Raw genomic sequence first — 21,642 nt, forward strand, 5'->3', positions numbered from 1 at the left:
ATTATATCTGGCCTAGATGCACATAAGTATAATAAGGAACCTATCATGGAGCGGTATACCTTATGATCAAAGTCAATACCATTTTCATCAGTGCACAGATGGCCATTTGTGGGCATAGGAATTTTGACGCCTTTGCAATCTTGCATGCCGAATTTCCTCAGTACATCCTTGAGGCATTTCTCCTGAGATATTAATATGCCATTGTGTTGTTGACGAATTTGAAGACCTAAGAAGAATTTCAACTCTCCCATACTAGACATTTGATATTCTTCACTCATCATATAGGCAAATTCATCACTATAACGTTGGTCAGTACAGCCAAAGATAATATCATCAACATATACTTGGCACACAAACAATTCACAAACATAAGATTTAGTGAAAAGAGTAGGGTCGAGTGAACCGGGTTTGAAGCCTTTCTTCATGAAAAGTTCCTTCAAAGTATCATACCAAGCCCGTGGGGCCTGCTTGAGGCCATAGAGGGCCTTGTTGAGTCTGAAGACTTTGTCAGGATTCTTTGGATCTTCAAAACCTGGGGGTTGAGCAACATATACTTCTTCCTCAAGCTTACCATTGAGGAATGAACTTTTCACATCCATTTGATATAGAGTGATATCATGATGGTTAGCATAAGCAAGTAATATGCGAATAGCCTCAAGTCTAGCAACAGGTGCAAAAGTTTCATCGAAATCAATTCCTTCAACCTGTGTGTAGCCTTGAGCTACAAGTCGTGCCTTATTCCTCACCACAAGGCCATTTTCATCTTGCTTGTTGCGGTAGATCCACTTTGTGCCGATGATATTGTGCTTGCGAGGATCTGGACGTTTGACCAGTTCCCAGACATTGTTGAGCTCGAACTGATATAATTCTTCTTGCATGGCCTGAATCCACTTAGGCTCCAGAAATGCTTCATCTACCTTAGTGGGCTCTGTAATAGAGACAAAAGCATACTGCCCACAAAAGTTAGACAAATGTGAAGCTTTTGAGCGTGTGAGAGGACCTGGCGCTTTGATGTCATTGATAATCTTTTCAATTTGCACTTCTTTTGCAATGCGAGGATGAGCTAGTTGTCGTTGAAGAATTTGATCAGCGTTTTCTTCAGCACCATTTTCTTCAGCATTTTCTTCAGGTGCATTATCTCGACGTTCTTCATGTTCTGGAATGAATTCTTCAGCAGATTCTTCAGTAGGAATGACATCCTTAGTAGCCTTGAACTTGATAGTCTCCTCAGGTGCTGGTTCATCTATCACAGTAGGTAGGTGCTCTCTTTGCGAGCCATTAGTTTCATCGAACCGCACATCTATAGTTTCAACAACTTTGTGAAGAACGTTGTTGAAGAATCTGTAGGTGTGCGAGTCCTTTCCGTAACCAAGCATAACACCTTCATGTGCTTTCGGTGCAAATTTTGAGTTGTGATGAGGATCTCTAATCCAACATTTAGCACCGAAGACTTTGAAATAACTTACATTGGGTTTCTTATCAGTGAGGAGTTCATAGGCAGTCTTTTTGAAGAATTTGTGAAGATATACTTTGTTGATGATGTGGCACGCAGTATCAATTGCCTCAGTCCAGAAATGACGAGGCGTTTTGTATTCATCAAGTAAGAGAACTGATAAAGCAATATGAGGATGTGAGAAATGAAAGTTCATTTCTTCATGATTAGCCCGCGTCCTATCAGTCATGCTCAGGTCTCCAGCAAATTCTTCATATGATTATGTGCGTCTGGAGACCTGACCCTGCAGAAGAGATTAGTTCTTTTTCTTCACCACCCACATCTGAAGGGGTGGCAAAGAGTTCATCATTCTGCAAGCTCCATACGAGAAGGATGGCATAGAAGCCAGTCCATTTCGTTTCACATAAGAGGGGTTAGAGTAAGCATAAGAGTATGTAGAGAAATTTTTTGAGGACTTATGGACATAATGATTTGAAGAATAATGCACATATCCATAATCCTTAGATCTTCCCTGCGAAACAGACGGATTAGCATGATGATGTTCATGTGAGGACTTTGATCCATATGAGGAATTTGGTCCATATGAAGAATTTGATCTGGGGTTCCTATTCTTCACTGGTGGTGTCATGATGACATTCATCTGAAGATTTTCAAGACATCTTTTGGGAACCCAGATTTTCTGCATAGGGCAGCCGTTCCTGCAGTTAGTGCCAACATATCTAGCAAATATTTCACCATTCTGATTTTTGAATAGCTTATAGTTGGAGTTAATTGACTCATCATCAGAATGAGGAGATTCACATGCAAATCCAGATAAGTTAGATGGATTAACTGGAGGTCCCTTTGCAGCAACCCATGTAGTTTTGGGGTACTGCTCAGGCTTCCAATATGTACCATCAGCATTGAGTTTTCTCTCAAAGGCGATACCCTCTTTCCTAGGGTTCCTGTTGAGGATCTGCTTTTTAAGCACATCACAAAGAGCCTGATGCCCTTTGAGGCTTTTGTACATGTCTGTCGTGTACAATTCCTTCAGCCCTACATCGTCAGTGATACTAGCAATGTCCTTAGATGAGGAATTAGTGATAGCAGAGGCATGTGAAGAATTTGAAACATTAGCAGCATTTGAACATTCAGGTGAAGAATTAGCAGATTCACGTTCAATGCACTTCAAGCATGGAGGAACAAATTCTTCCTGAGATGCGCTGATTTGTTGAGCAAGTAATGAATCATGCTCCTTCTGAAGATCTTCATAACTCACTCTTAACTTCTGAAGGTCTTGCTTTCTTTGAAGAAATTCATAAGAAAGCTTCTCATGATCCGATAAGAGAGTGTTATGATGACTTTGAAGTTTGTCAAGCTTGGACTGAAGTCTCTGAAGATTTTCAGTCAAAGTTTCGGTGCGATCCATTTCTTCACCCAACATATCATCACTTTTATTTAGCATGTTTTGAACCTTTTCTAAAGCCCTTTGTTGTTTTATAGCAATCTTAGCCAGTTTAGAATAGTTGGGTTTAAGATTTTCATCAGATTCATTCTCACTTGATTCAGAGGAGGTATATTTGAGTACCTTGGCACCCTTTGCCATGAAGCAATAGGTGGGAGCGTAGTCATCATCGCCTTCATCAGCCTTGTTAGTGAGGTCATTTTCTTCAGTGTTGAAGATAGACTTGCTGACGAATGCAGTAGCGAGAGCAAGGCTCGCCACTCCGGATTCAGACTCCTCAGATGACTCCTCTTCCTCATTTTCTTTAGATTCAGCCTCAGAGTCCATTTCCTTGCCAATGAATGCCCTGGCCTTCTTGGAGATGCTCTTCTTGTGATATGAAGGCTTGGAGGATTTTTATGATGAGGATTTTGTGGATTTCTTCTTTTTATTTGCATCATCAGAACTATAATCCTTGTATTTCTTCTTCTTTGATTCCTTTTCCCACTGAGGACAATCTTGAATGAAATGTCCAGGTTTCTTGCATTTGTGACAGAGCCTCTTCTTGTAGTCACTGGATGAGGAATCATTGCTCCTTGAGGATCTTCCAAGGCGACCACGTCTTGAGAAATTTTGGAACTTCTTCACTAGCAGAGCCAGATCATGGCTCAGTTCTTCAGGATCATCAAGGCTGCTACCAGAGTCTTCATCTTCGGACTCATATACTGCCTTGGCCTTCAGTGCACGTGTTCTGCCATAGCTTGAACCATAGAGATCTCTCTTTTCAGCAAGTTGGAACTCATGAGTATTTAGCCTCTCGAGAATATCAGCGGGATCAAGTGACTTGTAATCAGCACGTTCTTGTATCATCAATGCCAGAGTGTCAAATGAGGAATCAAGCGATCTCAGCAATTTCTTCACCACCTCATGGTCAGTGATGTCAGTGGCACCAAGTGCTTGAAGCTCATTTGAGATGTCAGTGAGGCAATCGAAGGTTTGTTGAACATTTTCATTGTCGAGTCTTTTGAAGCGGTTGAAGAGATTGCGAAGAACATCAACTCGAGAGTCACGCTGAGTTGAGACTCCTTCATTCACTTTGGACAACCTGTCCCAGATAAGCTTTGCTGTTTCCAAAGCACTCACTCTGCCATACTGTCCTTTGCTCAGATGGCCACATATGATATTCTTCGCTTGAGAGTCGAGTTGCTTGAATCTCTTCACATCGGCAGCATTCAGAGAAAGTGTGACTGAGGGAACACCATTTTCCACAACATACCAGAGATCGTTATCAATTGCTTCAAGATGCATTTGCATCTTATTCTTCCAGTAGGGGTAGTCCGTCCCATCGAAGGTAGGACACCCAGCAGAGACCTTGATCATACCTGTGGTCGACATAACTAAAACTCCAGGCGGTTAAACCAAAATCACACAGAACAAGAGAGTACCTTGCTCTGATACCAATTGAAAGTGCGTTATATCGACTAGAGGGGGGGTGAATAGGCGATTTTTACGAAATTCTTCACCGAGGAATTTGCCGGTGAGGAAATTCCTTAGCGAAGAACTACTAGCAGCGGAATAAGTACTCAAAAGTAAACACAACAGAATACAAGCATAGTCATCATGATGAAATGAAGACAGGCACAGAGTACAGGAAGCGTAATCACAGGATAACACAGGATGAAGACAAACAGACTGAAGAAATTGAACTGAGAAAATTGAGAAAGTCTTCAGTCAAAGTCTTCAAACACAGATATGAACAAATATACAACACAGTTATGAGGAAATGAAAGAGTTGAGGAAATATAACCAGTAAGCTCGGTGAAGACAATGATTTGGTAGACCAGTTCCAACTGTTGTCTCAGTTGTACGTCTGGTTGGAGCGGCTGAGTATTTAAACTCGAGGACACACAGTCCCGGACACCCACTCAAGGACACTTAGTCCAAGACACCCAGTCCTCACCATATTCTCCTTGAACTAAGGTCACACAGACCTCGTCCAATCACTCATGGTAAGTCTTCAGGCGACTTCCAAACCTTCACAAACTTGGTCACTCGGCGATCCACAATTCCTCTTGGATGCTCTAGACCATGATGCCTAACCGTCTGGAAGAAGCACAGTCTTTAAAGGTAACAAGCATCGGATCCACTCAGGATCAATCTCTTCAGTGATGCTCAATCACTTGGGGTTTGTAGGTGTTTGGGTTTTGGGTTTTTGGTTTTTCCTCACTTGATGATTTTCGCTCAAAGTCCTCGAAGGATGGGTTGCTCTCAAATGACAAGTGTCAGTTTCTCTCGGAGCAGCCAACCAGCTAGTGGTTGTAGGGGGCGGCTATTTATAGCCTAGGGAGCAGCCCGACATGATAAGACATAAATGCCCTTCAATGATATGACCGTTAGGTGGATAGATATTTTGGAACAGCTGGCGCATAGCACAACAACGGTCGGAATTTTGAGTAGCAAAATCCTTAGGGCTATCATGTTCCTCACTGTGTAGGCAATCCTCACTGGCGAATTCCTAACTCCTCAGTCAGGACAAATTTCTCAGAGACCAGAAGAACTTCGTCTCTGTCATTGAAGAAATTGACTGAACTGTATGAGATTTCCAATGGCTTCACTCGAAGGGATTGGTAGGTGTAGGATTTTGAGTTGACCATCAAATGGAAATTTTTCCTTAGTATTTCCTCGACCCCCTTTAACAGTACGGTGTTTCCTATGACTCAAGAAAGAGAAAAACAAAACTATGAACACGAAAGTCTTCAAGCTTCATATTTCTCGCATGAATATCAAGTCTTCACGGACACACCAATTTCTTCACTTTCAAAGTCTTCATGAAAGTCTTCAGAAATACCAAAATCTTCAGTCGAAGATGTTCATTTTCAGGGGTCGACTTTTCCTGTAAATATCAAACTCCTCATAGACTTATAGACCTGTGTACACTCACACACGCATTAGTCCCTTAACCTATAAGTCTTCAATACACCAAAATCACTAAGGGGCACTAGATGCACTTACAGTGATGATGATGTGATCCCCGCGCAGGGCTTCGCCTAAGCACTACGACGCTATGGCCGGAGGAGTAAACTATGGAGTCAGGCACCGCACATGGCTAAGAGAACAATTATTGTGCCGTTGGGGTGCCCCCCGCCCCCGTATATAAAGGAGGGGAGGAGGAGGTGGCCGGCCCTAGGGGTGGCACGCCATGGGGGGAGTCCTACTAGGACTCCACTCCTAGTAGGATTCGCCCCCCTTCCTTCCAACGGAGAGGGGAAAGGGGAAAGAGGGGAGAGGGAGAAGGAAAAGGTGGCTTCGCCTAAGCACCACGACGCTATGGCCGGAGGAGTAAACTGTGGAGTGAGGCACCACACATGGCTAAGAGAACAATTATTGTGCCGTTGGGGTGCCCCCCGCCCCCGTATATAAAGGAGGGGAGGAGGAGGTGGCCGGCCCTAGGGGTGGCGCGCCATGGGGGGAGTCCTACTAGGACTCCACTCCTAGTAGGATTCGCCCCCCTTCCTTCCAACGAAGAGGGGAAAGGGGAAAGAGGGGAGAGGGAGAAGGAAAAGGGGGGCGCCCCCACCCCTTATCCAATTCGGATTGGGCAGGGGGAGGCGCGCACCTCCTCTTGTGGCCTTTCTCCCTCTCTCCACTATGTCCCATGAGGCCCATTAACTTTCCTAGGGGGTTCCGGTAACCTCCCGGTACTCCGAAAAATCCCTGAACCTCTTCGGAACTATTCTGATGTCCGTATATAACCTTCCAATATATGAATCTTTACCTCTCGACTATTTCGAGACTCCTCATGTTCGTGATCTCATCCGGGACTCCGAACAAACTTCAGTCACCAAAACACATAACTCATAATACAAATCGTCATCGAACGTTAAGCATGCGGAGCCTACGGGTTCGAGAACTATGTAGATATGACCGAGACAAATCTCCGGTCAATAACCAATAGCGGAACCTGGATGCTCATATTGCTTCCTACATATTCTACGAAGATCTTTATCGGTCAAACCGCATAACAACATACGTCATTCCCTTTGTCATCGGTATGTTATTTGCCCGAGATTCGATCGTCGGTATCATCATACATAGTTCAATCTCATTGCCGGTAAGTCTCTTTACTCGTTCCGTAATTCATCATCCCGCAACTAACTCATTAGTTACATTGCTTGCAAGGCTTATAGTGATGTGCATTACCGAGAGGGCCTAGAGATACCTCTCTGATACACGGAGTGACAAATTCTAATCTTGATCTATGCCAACCCAACAGACACCTCCGGAGACACCTGTAGAGCATATTTACAATCACCTAGTTACGTTGTGACGTTTGATAGCACACAAGGTGTTCCTCATGTATTCGGAAGTTGCATAATATCATAGTCAGAGGAATATGTATAAGTCATGAAGAAAGCAATAGCAATAAGACTAAACGATCATAATGCTAAGCTAACGGATGGGTCTTGTCCATCACATCATTCTCTAATGACGTGATCCCGTTCATCAAATGACAACACATGTCTATGGTCAGGAAACTTAACCATCTTTGATTAACGAGCTGGTCAAGTAGAGGCATACTAGGGACACTCTGTTTGTCTATGTATTCACACATGTACTAAGTTTTCGGTTAATACAATTCTAACATGAATAATAAACATTTATCATGATATAAGGAAATATAAATAACAACTTTATTATTGCCTCTAGGGCATATTTCCTTCAGTCTTCTACGTGCACTAGAGTCAATAATCTAGAATACATAGTAATGATTCTAACACCCATGGAGTCTTGGTGCTGATCATGTTTTGCTCGTGGAAGAGGCTTAGTCAACGAGTCTACAACATTCAGATCCGTATATATCTTGCAAATCTCTATGTCTCCTTCTTTGACTTGATCGCGGATGAAATTGAAGCGTCTCTTGATATGTTCGGTTCTCTTGTGAAATTTGGATTCCTTCTCCAAGTTAATTGCTCCAGTATTGTCACAAAATATTTGCAGTGGACCCGATGCACTAGGTATTGCACCTAGATCGGATATGAACTCCTTCATCCAGACTCCTTCATTTGCTGCTTCTGAAGCAGCTATGTACTCCGGTTCACACGTAGATCTCGCCATGACACTCTGCTTGGAACTGCACCAACTGACAGCTCCACCATTCAATATAAATACGTATCCGGTTTGTGACTTAGAGTCATCTGGATCAGTGTCAAATCCTGCATCGACGTAACCATTTACGACAAGCTCTTTGTCACCTCCATAAACGAGAAACATATCCTTAATACTTTTTAGGTATTTTAGGATGTTCTTGACCGCTATCCAGTGATCCACTCCTGGATTACTTTGGTACCTCCCTGCTAAACTTATAGGAAGGCACACATCAGGTCTGGTACACAGCATTGCATACATGATAGAACCTATGGCTGAGGCATAGGGAATGACTTTCATTTTCTCTCTATCTTCTTCTGTGGTCAGGCATTGAGTCTGACTCAACTTCACACCTTGTAACATAGGCAAGAACCCTTTCTATGACTGGTCCATTTTGAAATTTTTCAAAAATTTATCAAGGTATGTGCTTTGTGAAAGTCCAATTAAGCGTCTTGATCTATCTCTATAGATCTTGATGCCCAATATGTAAGCAGCTTCACCGAGGTCTTTCATTGAAAAATTCTTATTCAAGTATACTTTTATGCTATTCAGAAATTATGTTCTATTTCCAATCAACAATATGTCATCCACATATAATATTAGAAATGCTACAGAGCTCCCACTCACTTTCTTGTAAATACAGGTTTCTCCAAAAGTCTGTGTATACCATATGCTTTGATCACACTATCAAAGCGTATATTCCAACTCCGAGATGCTTGCACCAGTCCATAAATGGATCGCTGGAGTTTACACACTTTGTTAGCACCATTAGAATCGACAAAACCTTCTGGTTGCATCATATACAACTCTTCTTTAAGAAAATCCATTAAGGAATGCAGTTTTGATATCCATTTGCCAAATTTCATAATCATAAAATGTGGCAATTGCAAACATGATTCAGACAGACTTAAGCATCGCTACGGGTGAGAAGGTCTCATCATAGTCAACTCCTTGAACTTGTCGAAAACCTTTCGCAACAAGTCGAGCTTTGTAGACAGTAACATTACCGTCAGCGTCAGTCTTTTTCTTGAAGATCCATTTGTTCTCTATGGCTTGTCGATCATCGGACAAGTCAACCAAAGTCCACACTTTGTTCTCATACATGGATCTCATCTCAGATTTCATGGCCTCAAGCCCTTTCGCAGAATCTGGGCTCATCATCGCTTCCTCATAGTTCATAGGTTCATCATGGTCTAGTAACATGACTTCCAGAACAGGATTACAGTACCACTCTGATGCGGACCGTACTCTGGTTGACCTACGAGGTTCGGTAGTAACTTGATCTGAAGTTTCATGATCATCATCATTAACTTCCTCACTAATTGGTGTAGGCATCACTGGAATTGATTTCTGTGATGAACTACTTGCCAATTCGGGAGAAGGTACAATTACCTCATTAAGTTCTACTTTCCTCCCACTTACTTCTTTCGAGAGAAACTCATTCTCTAGAAAGGATCCATTCTTAGCAACGAATATCTTGTCTTCAGGTCTGTGATAGAAGATGTACCCAACAATTTCTTTTGGGTATCCTTTGAAGACTCATTCTCTAGAAAGGATCCATTCTTAGCAACGAATATCTTGTCTTCGGGTCTGTGATAGAAGATGTACCCAACAGTTTCCTTTGGGTATCCTATGAAGACGCATTTTTCAATTTGGGTTCAAGCTTATCAGGTTGAAACTTTTTCACATAAGCATCGCAACCCCAAACTTTAAGAAACGACAGTTTAGATTTTTTGCCAAACCACAGGTCATATGGTGTCGTCTCAACAGATTTAGATGGTGCCCTATTTAACGTGAATGCAACTGTCTCTGAAGTATAACCCCAAAATGATAGCAGTAAATCGGTAAGAGACCTCATAGATTGCACCATATCTAATAAAGTGGTTACGACGTTTGGACACACCATTACGCTGTGGTATTCCAGGTGTCATGAGTTGCGAAACTATTTCACATTGTTTCAAATGAAGACCAAACTCGTAACTCAAATATTCTCCTCCACGATCAGATCGTAGAAACTTTATTTTCCTCTTACGATGATTTTTCACTTCACTCTGAAATTCTTTGAATTTTTCAAATGTTTCAGACTTATATTTCATTAAGTAGATATATCCATATCTACTCAAATCATCTGTGAAGGTTAGAAAATAACGATACCCACCGCGAGCCTCAACGCTCATCAGACCGCATACATCAGTATGTATTATTTCCAATAAGTCAGTGGCTCGCTCCATTGTTCCGAAGAACGAAGTCTTATTCATCTTGCCCATGAGGCATGGTTCGCAAGCATCAAGTGATTCATAATCAAGTGATTTCAACAACCCATCAGCATGGGGTTTCTTCATGCGCTTTACACCAATATGACCTAAACGGCAGTGCCACAAATAAGTTGCATTATCATTATTAACTTTGCATCTTTTGGCTTCAATATTATGAATATGTGTATCACTACAATCGAGATTCAACAAAAATAGACCACTCATTAAGGATGCATGACCATAGAAGATATTACTCATATAAATAGAACCACCATTATTCTCTGATTTAAATAAATAACCGTTTCACATCAAAGAAGATCCAGATATAATGTTCATGCTCAACGCTGGCACCAAATAACAATTATTCAGGTCTAAAACTAATCCCGATGGTAGATGTAGAGGTAACGTGCTGACGGCGATCACATCAACCTTGGAACCATTTTGCGGTGTGCATGATACGTCCATTTCGCATCATGTTTTCTTACTGTTATTTATAATGTTTTTATCCATAATAATGCTTTTTGGAGTAATTCTAATGCCTTTTCTCTCATAATTTACAAGAAACACACCAAGAGGGAGAATTCTGACAGCTGAAAATCTGGACCTGGAAAAGCTACGTCAGGTCACCTATTCTGCATAACTCCAAATGAGCTGAAACTTTATGGAGAATTTTTATGAATTATTTGAGGAATATTGGAGCCAATAAACACCAGAGGGTGGCCACCAGGTGGGCACAATCCACCTGGGCGCGCCAGGCCCCCAGGCGCGCCCTGGTGGGTTGTGGCCTCCTCGGCCCACCTCCGGTGCCTATGTTTTGGTATATAAGTGGTTTTTACCTGGAAAAAAATAAGGAAAGGACTTTCGGGACGAAGCGCCGCCACCTCAAGGCGGAACTTGGGCAGGAGCATGTTTGCCCTCCGGCGGAGCGATTTTGCCAGGGGAACTTCCCTCTCGGAGGGGGAAATCATCGTCATCATCACCACAAACAACTCTCCCATCTTGGGGAGGGCAATCTCCATCAACATCTTCGCCAGCACCATCTCATCTCAAACCCTAGTTCATCTCTTGTATTTAATCTTATTACCGGAACTATAGATTGGTGCTAGGGGGTGACTAGTAGTGTCGATTACATCTTGTAGTTGATTACTATATGGTTTATTTGGTGGAAGATTATATATTCAGATCCATTACGCATCGACGACTCGTTGGCGTAGATTCCTGCTGCACATTCTGGCTTGTGGGGTTAGGAATTGCATGATTTGTCTGCTTCGCGGCAACGGTGGTTTTCCTTTGCAGTTTGGTCATCCAACCTCATCTGTGTTGATGTGACATACGTTGTAGGCATGTGAGCTCATGTGGAGGTTAGAATCTTGAATCTGTGGATATTTTAGCATCAACTTCAATGGTTTCTTTTTTAGGACTGCTTAATGAATTTTTGTAGATGGTCAACAACGACTGGATGGCTTTGCAGCGAAGAGGCAACTGTGTGGGTGCGCCATCGGACCACTTGGAAGGTAGAAGATTGCCCCTAGACACCTCGGTGTATTTGTTTTTATTGGGAAGTTTGCTCGTGTTAGTAGGATTTTCTTGTTATGCACGGGGAAAATGATTCTGACCGTGCAACATGTTGGTAATATAAAAGGGAAATATGTATATGGCAACTGTGTGGCAGATTGCGAAACTGCCACACGCATCCAGCGCTGTCAGTTCCCTCCCGATCTCCTTCCTTTCCCGCACGCCCTCCCTCCCGACCTCCCGATTTCTTTCCTTTCCCGCACGCCTCTACCTCCCGATTTCTTTCCTTTCCCGCACGCCTCGACCTTCCCTGATTTCTGTCCTTTCCTGCACGGCCTCCCCGATTTTATCGGACACACCCGCTCGTGCCTTCCTAATTTTCGTAATCATCAATTATGACCCGACGCGCCTTTCCAAGTTTCGGGCGAAAATAATGCTTGGACTAGGATTTGATCTCTGGTCTGCAAGTAATCAACAAAGGGAGCTAACCACCTCACCTATGACACTCATTGTTGAACAAGCTAAGGGAAATACTGTTTTGACATGTTTTTGCCTTTAATATGTTAGCACTGAAAAACTTATTGTTTCAAGCATCGTGGTAACTTTGATCATTGGGAATAAATTTGTTGACCCCCCCCCCCCCACGCGGCAATTTCTGTAAATAGCACGATAACATTCATACCATAGACCTGATAATTTAGATACAAACATCGTGGTAACTTTAACCATTGGAGAAGACAAATGTGAAAAAATACCCGATAATTTATGTGTAAATAGATGGTAATATACGCAACGCACATCTGATAACTGAGGTAGAAACACCATGATAACTTTGACCGCAGGGAATATTTTTTTAAAAAGATACTCCGGTATCTTCTGTGTAAATAGCACGGTTGTATACCTCCCTTCCCTGGCATTTTTATGTGTAAATAGCATGAAAACATATGCACTGCGATAACTAAACACTATGATAAGTTTTTGACCCGTGGGGGGAAATTTGCTGAAACATACCCCTGATAAATTTTATGTAAATAGCATGATATTTTAAGCACTACGGGCTTGATAGGTTACCTAGAATCACCATGATAACTTTTTGTCCCGGGAAAAAGTTGTTCAAAACATCCCTAATATTTTGTGTGTAAATAACATGATAATATAAGCACCGCATAACCGATAATTTGCAATATAAACATGATGGTAACTTGTTTACCAAAGGAAAATAAGTTGTTAAAAACATACACTCGCCTCGCGCGTGGGTTCTTGGATGAACACAACACATGGCGTGCAACGGAAAAGTCACATAATGTTTAGTGTCATAAGAGGCGCACGTGCTATAGGTGTGATAAGTTATGCAAAAACATTGTGGTAATTTTTGACCTATGGAAAAAGTTACCGAAACACACCAAGGTTTTTAGGTGCAAGTACCATGATAATATACGAACTGTAGACCCGGTAACTCATGTACAATCCCCCATGGTAACCTTGACTGGGGGAGGTTGATGTACATATAACCGGATAACTTATGTGTAAGTACCATGATATTTTACAGATCGAAGACCTTATAACTTGTGTACAAAACACAATGGTAACTTTGAAGGGGTGTAGTTGTTGAATCATAGTACCTGGTACGTTCTATATAAATAGCACGGTAAGTTATGCAACACAGGCCTGATAATTTGCATGTGAATACCATGGTAACTTTGTCTTGAGGAGAAATCATGTGGTAGACGTGAAGAAGTGGCAGTTTTCCCGGGGGTGGGCGCGCGAGATGTGCGGGAGAAGCAGGTTTCTCGGGCGAGCCTGCGGGGTCGCTTGGGACGAGGCGAGGTCAAAGGACGGGGGTCGTGTATGGTACTTTAAAATGAAAGAAATAGTGATGTGGCAGTTTTGCTTATATAACACACGTGTGCCAAATATCATAGACTATATAAAAGTGATCTTGACAAGTAAATTGGTAAACAAAAGGAATAAACTTTTTTGAAGATATACGTCATAGTTTTTTTCTCTTGAGAATATATCATTTGAGATTTCGGTTGCAAAAAAAGATTGATATGGCCCATGCAGGTCTCAAACCTGCGACCTTGGCGTTATTAGCACCACGCTCTAACCAACTGAGCTAATGGGCCATCTTATTATCAGTATTGAACTAAATTATTTGACTTTATACGTTACTATTTCCCTTTAATCACGTGAAATTCCGTTCAGAGAAAACAAAACGAAATATCAAAAATAGATGGCCCATGCAGGTCAGGTCTCAAACCTGCGACCTTGGCGTTATTAGCACCACGCTCTAACCAACTGAGCTAATGGGCCATCTTATTATCAGTATTGAACTAAATTATTTGACTTTATACGTTACTATTTCCCTTTAATCACGTGAAATTCCGTTCAGAGAAAACAAAACGAAATATCAAAAATAGATGGCCCATGCAGGTCTCGAACCCGCGACCTTGACCTTATTAGGACCACGCTCTAACCAGCTGAGCTAATAGGCGAATTTAATATAAAAAACGGATATTTAATTATTAATAAAATCGAAAAAGGCACAGTAACAACGCTGCGAGAGCACCTTAAATGATGAGCACTGTTCGACGACACATTGACCTGTGCGTTCCACAGTTCACGTTGCATCATCGGCCATCGTTGTTGGCAGCATAGGCATAGCAATGCCCCACTCCATCAGCGACGACATTCTGCAGTAACCAGGAGTAGCTCCGCACGTACTACCGCTCGGCCTCGAGCGGGTCCTTGACGCGGACCAGCGGTCCACCACCATCTTGTTCCCTCCGTAGTCCCGTCGGTCCGTCCGTCCGTTCGTTTCCGGGAACAGTGCGCTGGCTGCGCGCACAACTATTCGAGCGTGGCGGATCATACCCTGTGCGATCACGGCCGTACGCCCGGTGAATGCCCTGACGGGACGCGACGTGCGCGGGGCCGCCGGTGTTAATTCCATGCCTACTGCATCTGCATGCCGCTACGCGTAGGCGCATGCAGTGCATGCACGCGCGCGCGCGCCCTCGGGCAGGCCGCAGCCCTATGCAGCAGCCTCTTTGCTGTTTTCTTGTACTCGCACTAGTCGTTTCGTTCATTTTGATAGACAGAAGAAGAAGAAAAATGAAATCGGGCGATGAAGAGCGAGCTCCGGCCCTTCCCGTCGACCTGCGCGCGACCGTCGTCGTGGGCGGAAGTCGATCGGCCGGCGCGCGCGTGCTCCCATGACCAACCAGCCGGTGCCCGATCGGTGGTCACGGTGACGAGACGACCGTCTGGGCCGTTGAGGCGCATTAACGAACACGCGCCGGAGCAAAATCGAGCCCGCACGCACGCGCCGCGTGCTCTGCCGGGGCGGCGTGGTGACGTGACGGGGGAGATCGCGAGCAGCAGGGCCTCGTGGCCGACGCCGGCCGGGGCCGGGGCCGCCTCCGACAGCGGCGCAGAAGCGTTCGCATTTAACGCCCGGCGCAGGAGGGGATGGGGGTTATCGAGGCGGCAGCGGCAGCGGCAGCGAAATCTCTCTCTCCTCTCCGCGATGTGCTGCTCGCTGCCACCGTCGTACCGTCGTCGCCATCATTGCCTCGCCTGCCGTTTCGCCCCCCGCCTCAGCCATCATTGCGTGACGCGCTACCACTACATGCCTGCCTCGGTCGATCGATCGATCGGACCGGCCGGCCCCAACCATTCCCATCGTCACTGTGGCAGTGCATGCATGGCACCGTGCAATCCTCGCTTCGAAAGCATGTGAAATACTACGGCCATGTTGACGCGTACTATCAAAAGCATCAGTGTCGAGTACGTACTTAAGTTAAGCATCCCCGCCATGAGGTCTAGCTGCTGCTACAGCCTACAGCGCGTCTCTACAGCACGTACGTACACCGGGTTTACGTGTTAACCGTTGGTCCACATGCATGGATTCAATAACCTAATGGTGGCATGGCAAGTCAGATAAAATGAAGAGCCAAGAAATGGCGTGTGCGGGAGACCAGCTACGTGTCGCTAGAGCCAGAGGAACGCGGCTATGCGTGCGACTGTGCTGGTATATGTGCCTGTACGTATACGTGCCGCCATGAATGCAGGGAGATGCGCAATGAATGTCTCCTGCAGAACGAACGACATTTCTGGGAGGCCTGATGACCCGACGCTGCCATCTCTCTCTCTCTCCCTGGTGCTGCAGCTAGGGGTCCTGCAACATGCATTCTGCCTCATCGAACGGCCACCTCCCAAAATTCAGAGGGCTGCGTCCGGAGAGAGAAGGAAACAACAGCGGGACGACGAGGGATGATCAAAAGCGAATGCCATGTACACTAAAACTGGCACCGGTCAACGGAGCATACAGTGGTGTAATCAGCTGCATGACTCAAACGAGCGCCAGCTCTGTTGCGTGTGGCACGGCCGGCCTCCACTGCTCACTGCAGCTGCATGCCACGACGCGCGATCGCGCCATGCCATGCCATTGCCATGGAGCACACTGCACACACCAACGCCAGTTCGCTTTTGTGCATGATCATGACTGTAGCTATATGCATCTAGGCTCACTAGCACGGCGTGGCCGGCCGGCTGGAGTAATTACCAGCTGCATGCACATGCATGCGAGTAGTAAAGCATCTTCCCAAATAAACCTACCGGTTAGGACTTAGGAGTAGCCATCTTAGCTCAGTACCATGATCTTCTCAGGGATTCACCGTGAGAAAGATCGCCATCCACACTGACCACTGCCCCGTCTGACGATGTGACCTCTCCAGGCGCCCATTGACCTCACATCACATCACCTCACAGCCTAGGGATCGGGTGTAGGCTGCGGAAATCTTCTCCCATGGATCTCTTCACAGAGAGTGTGTGTGGCCGGCCTTTAGTTACTCCCACACAGCCCTACAAAGCTAGCCTACGAGTAGCGGTTCCTCTACCCCGGCCACGCGCGCGCAGTTTGCCTCCGGCGCAAGCAAAAGCGAGCCAGCTGCAGCGTCGTCGCAGCGCAGGAATTGAAGAGAAGCGCTGGTGCTCTACGAGTAAATGCTTGCTTTATTAGGCACTCACGTCGTCTACTACTAGTACTACTTGATCGATCGACCCATCCACCTGACCAGTCCTGCAGAGGATCCATGCAATGATGCAGCATATTTCACCACAGACAAGCGCGCGCGCATGCACCGCAGGCCCTAGCTACCATAGCATGCCATGTCCAATCGTATGTATGTGTAGCCTTCCTAGGTCACCGTAACACACACAAGTCAACCCGAAGATACTACTAGAGCTACTACTGATCTACTGTGATCTCGAACAGATTCAGCAAAACCTGCAAGGTCAGCTTAACCAGTAAGCAGGGCAGGCCATCCTACTTACATGCATGCCTTTCTTTTCATTATGTATTTTTATTTATATCTATTTAGTCCAAATTTGAAACAAAATACTTCCTTCAGAATTTCATTGTGAGTCCAAGGCGTTTTGGATCTCGGCCTGCATGGAGGCTGAATTTTTTTAAAATTAAAAATTCAAATTTTTTGGATTCAAAATATTTGCACAAGTAAACAAGGATGTGGGTGTGTGTGTGTGTAAAATTTCAGCATGAAAATACATTGAAATGCAACCTGTACAAAAAAGACAAATTCATGGTTGGGAGGATGAATAGTATCATGTGTTAAAAAAGCCCTAACTTTTTTTTTTGCACAACCCTCATTTCAACTTATTTTCATCCTGAAAATTTACACAATTGTTCATTATGCCTTCATCTCCATCTGTATTTTTTTCAGATTTTTTGAAATATAAAATAATGAATTTTCAATTTGGAATCTTGCATTTGGCATTTGGAGGCGTCCATGGAGCTCGGCCTCCAAAATCAATTTCCAGTCAAAGGCCTACTTTGATTTACAGAAATTATGTAGGAATTTTAAAAGATAAATTGTATTGAAAATTTCTTTGGAGCCTCCCTCATATTTCAAAGAGAAAAAACATTAGCTCTTGGACATAATGAAAAGTCCCATCCTATAAATCAAATATGACATCTTTTTCCCTATAGAAATTGACATATATGTCTTCTCACCTCCTATGATTTCCATACTCCCATGATATTCCAATCCTATGAAACGAAGGAGGCTCAACTGATTGAACCCTTGCATAATTATGGGGATGCATAGTGAGTCGAACCAATCGTCAAAAACCGGCACGAGACCATTTGATCCACCACACATATTTCTATACATAATTAAGGGAGAGGTCTGATCAAGTGGTAGAAGTCAAGGACAAACACCATGCATGGATGCAGCGGTACAGCAAAACACAAGAAGGAGAAACAAGCAAAGTAAACATATGCATTCATGCCAAATAGACTAGTAAATCAATTAACACTCTCGCGATCAAGATAGGTAATAATTCAGGTCGTTGCACAGCCACCTAGGTCTTCAACATGGTGAATCTTTTTCCTCGTCAGCAACCTATAAAATATTGGCAAATATCAAAGTGAGGTCAAAGATAGTTCCTTCGCTTTTGATGTATGAATAACTGATCAATTATTAGTTCTTGCTTGTACTACTATATTCTGAAGTATACTTGTTCTACTTGCTACGAGAGGGAACTGTTACTGCCCAACTGTACGTAGTCAGCGTTTGATAAGTTTATACAGAGAATGAAATGGATGGATTATTTCCACTTTTTGTCTTATAGTAGTAGAAGACTAGCTTACTACCCAAACTGCTGAAATTGGGGTGCATCACTGTTGAACATGACAACACAACGCAACTGTATCGGCAGATCAGCGCCAAACTGTTCATGATCAGCTACTTATCACTGGTACAAACAGTTTTCTTCTTCTTCGAAGCTACACTGGAAAGATGAATGCTAATTTGTTTATTATTCGCGCCATTTTAGCTCATTCTTGTTGCGCTTAATTTGTCTTACCACTTACATTTAACTTGAAAAAGAGATGCACGCGCAATAGTAGACATGAAATATCAGTAATTTTCCCCACAGGTGAGGTGTTTAGGTCGCAGTGGCAGCTGACTAGCTAGATAGCTAGCTCTACCTGCTGATAGATAGTACCCATGAGGCCATGACTTAGAAATTTAGAAAACCTTACGAGTTACTACGGTACTCCACTAGCTATAGCTACTTAGCTAGGCATGGCACCTAAGTTGAAACTAAGCATGCATGCTGGAGCACTATCAAGAGGTCAAGCATGAAACAGATTTTTGTTTCCACATTGATCGACCAACAGCACCATTTTTTTTTTGCGTTCATTCACGCGTGACGTGCATGTACTCCTACTAACCAAATGCTGAAGATATGTTCACCACAAGAGTGTGCATGGACACTTAACAATAACCAGAGTAAAAGCTAAACAGTGCGCCGAGGCCGGATTAATGGCTGCGCACACGTAACAGATCATCAACATTTTACAAGCAAATCCGGCAGCCAATCATCAACATTAATTGGGTTCCAACGCATCATTGCACACAGTAAATAAACTAACCAAAGAACCGTGATGATTTATTCATGATCACAAGTGGAAGAGGAAGACCGGCCGGAAGAGTGGAGTAGTTAATGCCGCACCTGGCCTGACAGAGGGCAGCCGCTCGATCGGCTACTGCCCGGCGCCGCCCCTCTCGTCGCTGCCGGCGATGCCGGGCTTCAGGAACGGCGAGCCGCCGAGCATGCCGAGACCTGGCACCGACCCTGCGCCGGCCATTGCGGCCGCCGAGTACCCGAACTCGTAGCCGCCGTTCAGGCCCAGCCTCGCGATGGGCTCGGCCGCCTCGTAGCTCCTGGACAGCATCTGCACGGCAGCGAACTGATGGTCTTGCCCGAAGCCCGTGACCCCGCCGACGGAGCCGAGCGCCGCGGAGTGCCCAACGTTGATGAAGCTCGCCACGCCGTTCGGCACCGCGCTGCCGATGAACTCCGCCATCGACTGCGACCCGTTCGGCCCCGCCGCCGACTGAAACAAGGATCACAGTCAAACACCACCAACAAATGTATGTGCATCAGCGTATGAGCGATGATCGATGGTAAAGAAGATCGACGAGTGTGATGCAATAAAAGAAACCTCACCTGGTACTTGGAGAGCTCGTACTTGGCGCGGGCGAGGTCCTGCTGGAGCTGGCGGAGGTTGCGCTGGAGCATGGAGATGACGGCGACGCAGCCGTAGACGGGGTCGCGGAGGCGCATGTCGGCCTCGTAGGCGAGGGAGTTCACGGCGTCCTCGCGCTGGTACGGGTGGAGCTCGTTCAGCAGCTTGGTCACGTTGCTGGCGCCGAAGACGCGGTGCACGTGCACGAACTTCTGCGGGTTGTCCGGCGGGAAGTAGGGCGCGAACACGCAGTCAGGCTGGCACTTGCGGCGGAGGAACTTGCACGCCGCGCACGGCGACCCCGTGCCGCACACCCCGCCGGCGCCGTTGCCCCCCGCCGATGAGGCGGCCAAGGTGATCACCGATCCTCCCGGCGCCGGCAACGAAGACGCCGACGACGAGGCCATCCTTCACGCCTGCTGAAACAAGAGGAAGATGTGTATAAGCAGAAAGAATCAGTGATTTTATTCTCTTGCCAAATACTCCGTGGAAAACGAACGATGCCTAAAAAGCACAGGAAAATATACCAAATATGCACCCGCATCTCCTATATATTAGAAGGAAACAAATACTGAGCAGAAATCAGAGTAGAATTCGTTTCCTTCTGAGCAGAAATGCCAAGAAAACTCTGGGCATGTGCCTTTCTTGGATCAATGGCCGGAAGCGTAGTTAACTGGGACCAAGAAGAGAAAGGAAGAGACTACAAAAAGCAAGGGGGGGAGAGAGATAAAAGAAAGGAGGAGAAGTTATCGGATCCGACGCCGGCGGTGGTGGCTGCCTACTTACGTACGCACGTACCCTTTTTGCACGATCCTTTTCCGCTATCTCTGCGCGCGCCGCCGCCGCCTCCTGCTGCTCACCGCGCTCCTCGCCTTCCTCTCCGGCCTCCCGGCTGTCGCTGCTCCTTTTAGACGGAGCGAGCTTCTTTTTGCTCGCCTGCGGATTTACCCTGTGGAGGTTGGAAGGAGAGGGAGAGGGAGAAGCGGAGAAGTGAGGAGGTTAGGGACAGGCCACCGAAAGATGGTGAGGTGCGTGGTATATGTTGCGAGGAAGGGGGAGGAGAAGCGGAGGGGGGATGTATGTTGGCTTGGGACGGAGGGTTAAATGAATGGAATTTGATATCTGTGTTCTTTATTGGATGGGTAGATATTAAGGAAGAGAGAGAGAGAGAGAGAGAGAGAGAGAGAGAGAGAGCTGTGAGAGAATGGAATGAAAGAATACTGATTGGACATCCGAGGTCAATGTGATGATCTACTCAATCGTATCCATGATCATTATGTTTTGTGTAAAATTTCAGTTCATGGGAAATACATCGATGTGCAATATATATGTATTTTTAGTGTAAAATGTTAAAAACTGTGCAAACCAAAAATAGTTTAACTTTTCATGAAAATAATATTAATCTAACATGCACCCGACCAAGAGAGAAGACAGTGTCAAGCCGACCCCGCCCTTCCTCACCTGCCTAAATGGAATGAATATCTCCTTCGTATAATTCTTGCATAATTTGGGTACATGTTTTTTTGAAGCACTTGATTTTTTATTGCTCTAAACTTAATTATTCCTAAGAAACTTTGGAATCTTCTATTTCTAAATAGTTACGACCCACTACCAATTTTTCCTAGACATACAATCAATGCCACATAAGCAAGTCATGCATGCAAGTCATAAATTAAATTGGTCTTGTATTACTCTCTGGACGAGACTTGCCTGCTCCCCGCGCGTGCGCTCATCCGTGCTCCCGCGTACGTGGCTTAATTTGATTGGAACAAAATAAGGCCTCGCCCCACCCCCT

At 44.9% G+C, this 21,642-nt stretch overlaps 1 protein-coding gene and 3 non-coding genes across 6 annotated transcripts; all 4 read right to left on the bottom strand.

The window, feature by feature from the left end:
• Positions 1-13,843: 13,843 nt before the first annotated feature.
• TRNAI-AAU (transfer RNA isoleucine (anticodon AAU)) lies at positions 13,844-13,917 on the bottom strand. Its single transcript has one exon. It is a non-coding gene; the product is annotated as a tRNA-Ile (tRNA).
• Positions 13,918-14,025: 108 nt separating this feature from the next.
• On the bottom strand, positions 14,026-14,104 carry TRNAI-AAU (transfer RNA isoleucine (anticodon AAU)). Its single transcript has one exon. It is a non-coding gene; the product is annotated as a tRNA-Ile (tRNA).
• A 108-nt stretch (positions 14,105-14,212) lies between these two features.
• Positions 14,213-14,286, bottom strand: TRNAI-AAU (transfer RNA isoleucine (anticodon AAU)). Its single transcript has one exon. It is a non-coding gene; the product is annotated as a tRNA-Ile (tRNA).
• A 3,464-nt stretch (positions 14,287-17,750) lies between these two features.
• Positions 17,751-20,946, bottom strand: LOC125545537 (LOB domain-containing protein 6-like). 3 transcript variants are annotated; one of them, XM_048709527.2, is made up of 4 exons: positions 20,646-20,946; positions 19,829-20,266; positions 19,331-19,715; positions 17,751-18,216 (listed from the first exon to the last, which is right to left on the bottom strand). In XM_048709527.2, the coding sequence occupies exons 2-3, from the start codon at positions 20,252-20,254 to the stop codon at positions 19,362-19,364; spliced, it is 780 nt and encodes a 259-aa protein (XP_048565484.1). In that variant the 5' UTR covers positions 20,255-20,266; positions 20,646-20,946; the 3' UTR covers positions 17,751-18,216; positions 19,331-19,361. The 3 variants fall into 3 exon arrangements, with proteins under 3 accessions (XP_048565484.1, XP_048565486.1, XP_048565485.1); XM_048709529.2 differs by having other exon boundaries at positions 20,634-20,946; XM_048709528.2 differs by having other exon boundaries at positions 19,829-20,263; positions 20,646-20,945.
• Positions 20,947-21,642: the final 696 nt, after the last annotated feature.

Source organism: Triticum urartu, chromosome 3A (genome assembly GCF_056163025.1).
Source record: "Triticum urartu cultivar PI428250 chromosome 3A, HENAU_Tu73, whole genome shotgun sequence".
Lineage (NCBI taxonomy): Eukaryota > Viridiplantae > Streptophyta > Magnoliopsida > Poales > Poaceae > Triticum > Triticum urartu.

Coding starts and splice junctions, on each gene's coding strand:
- LOC125545537 (XM_048709527.2), bottom strand. CDS start 20,254: ATGGCCTCGTCGTCGGCGTCTTCGTTGCCGGCGCCGGGAGGATCGGTG. Junction 19,716..19,828: donor ACGAGCTCTCCAAGTACCAG/GTGAGGTTTCTT, acceptor TCCTTGTTTCAG/TCGGCGGCGGGGCCGAACGG.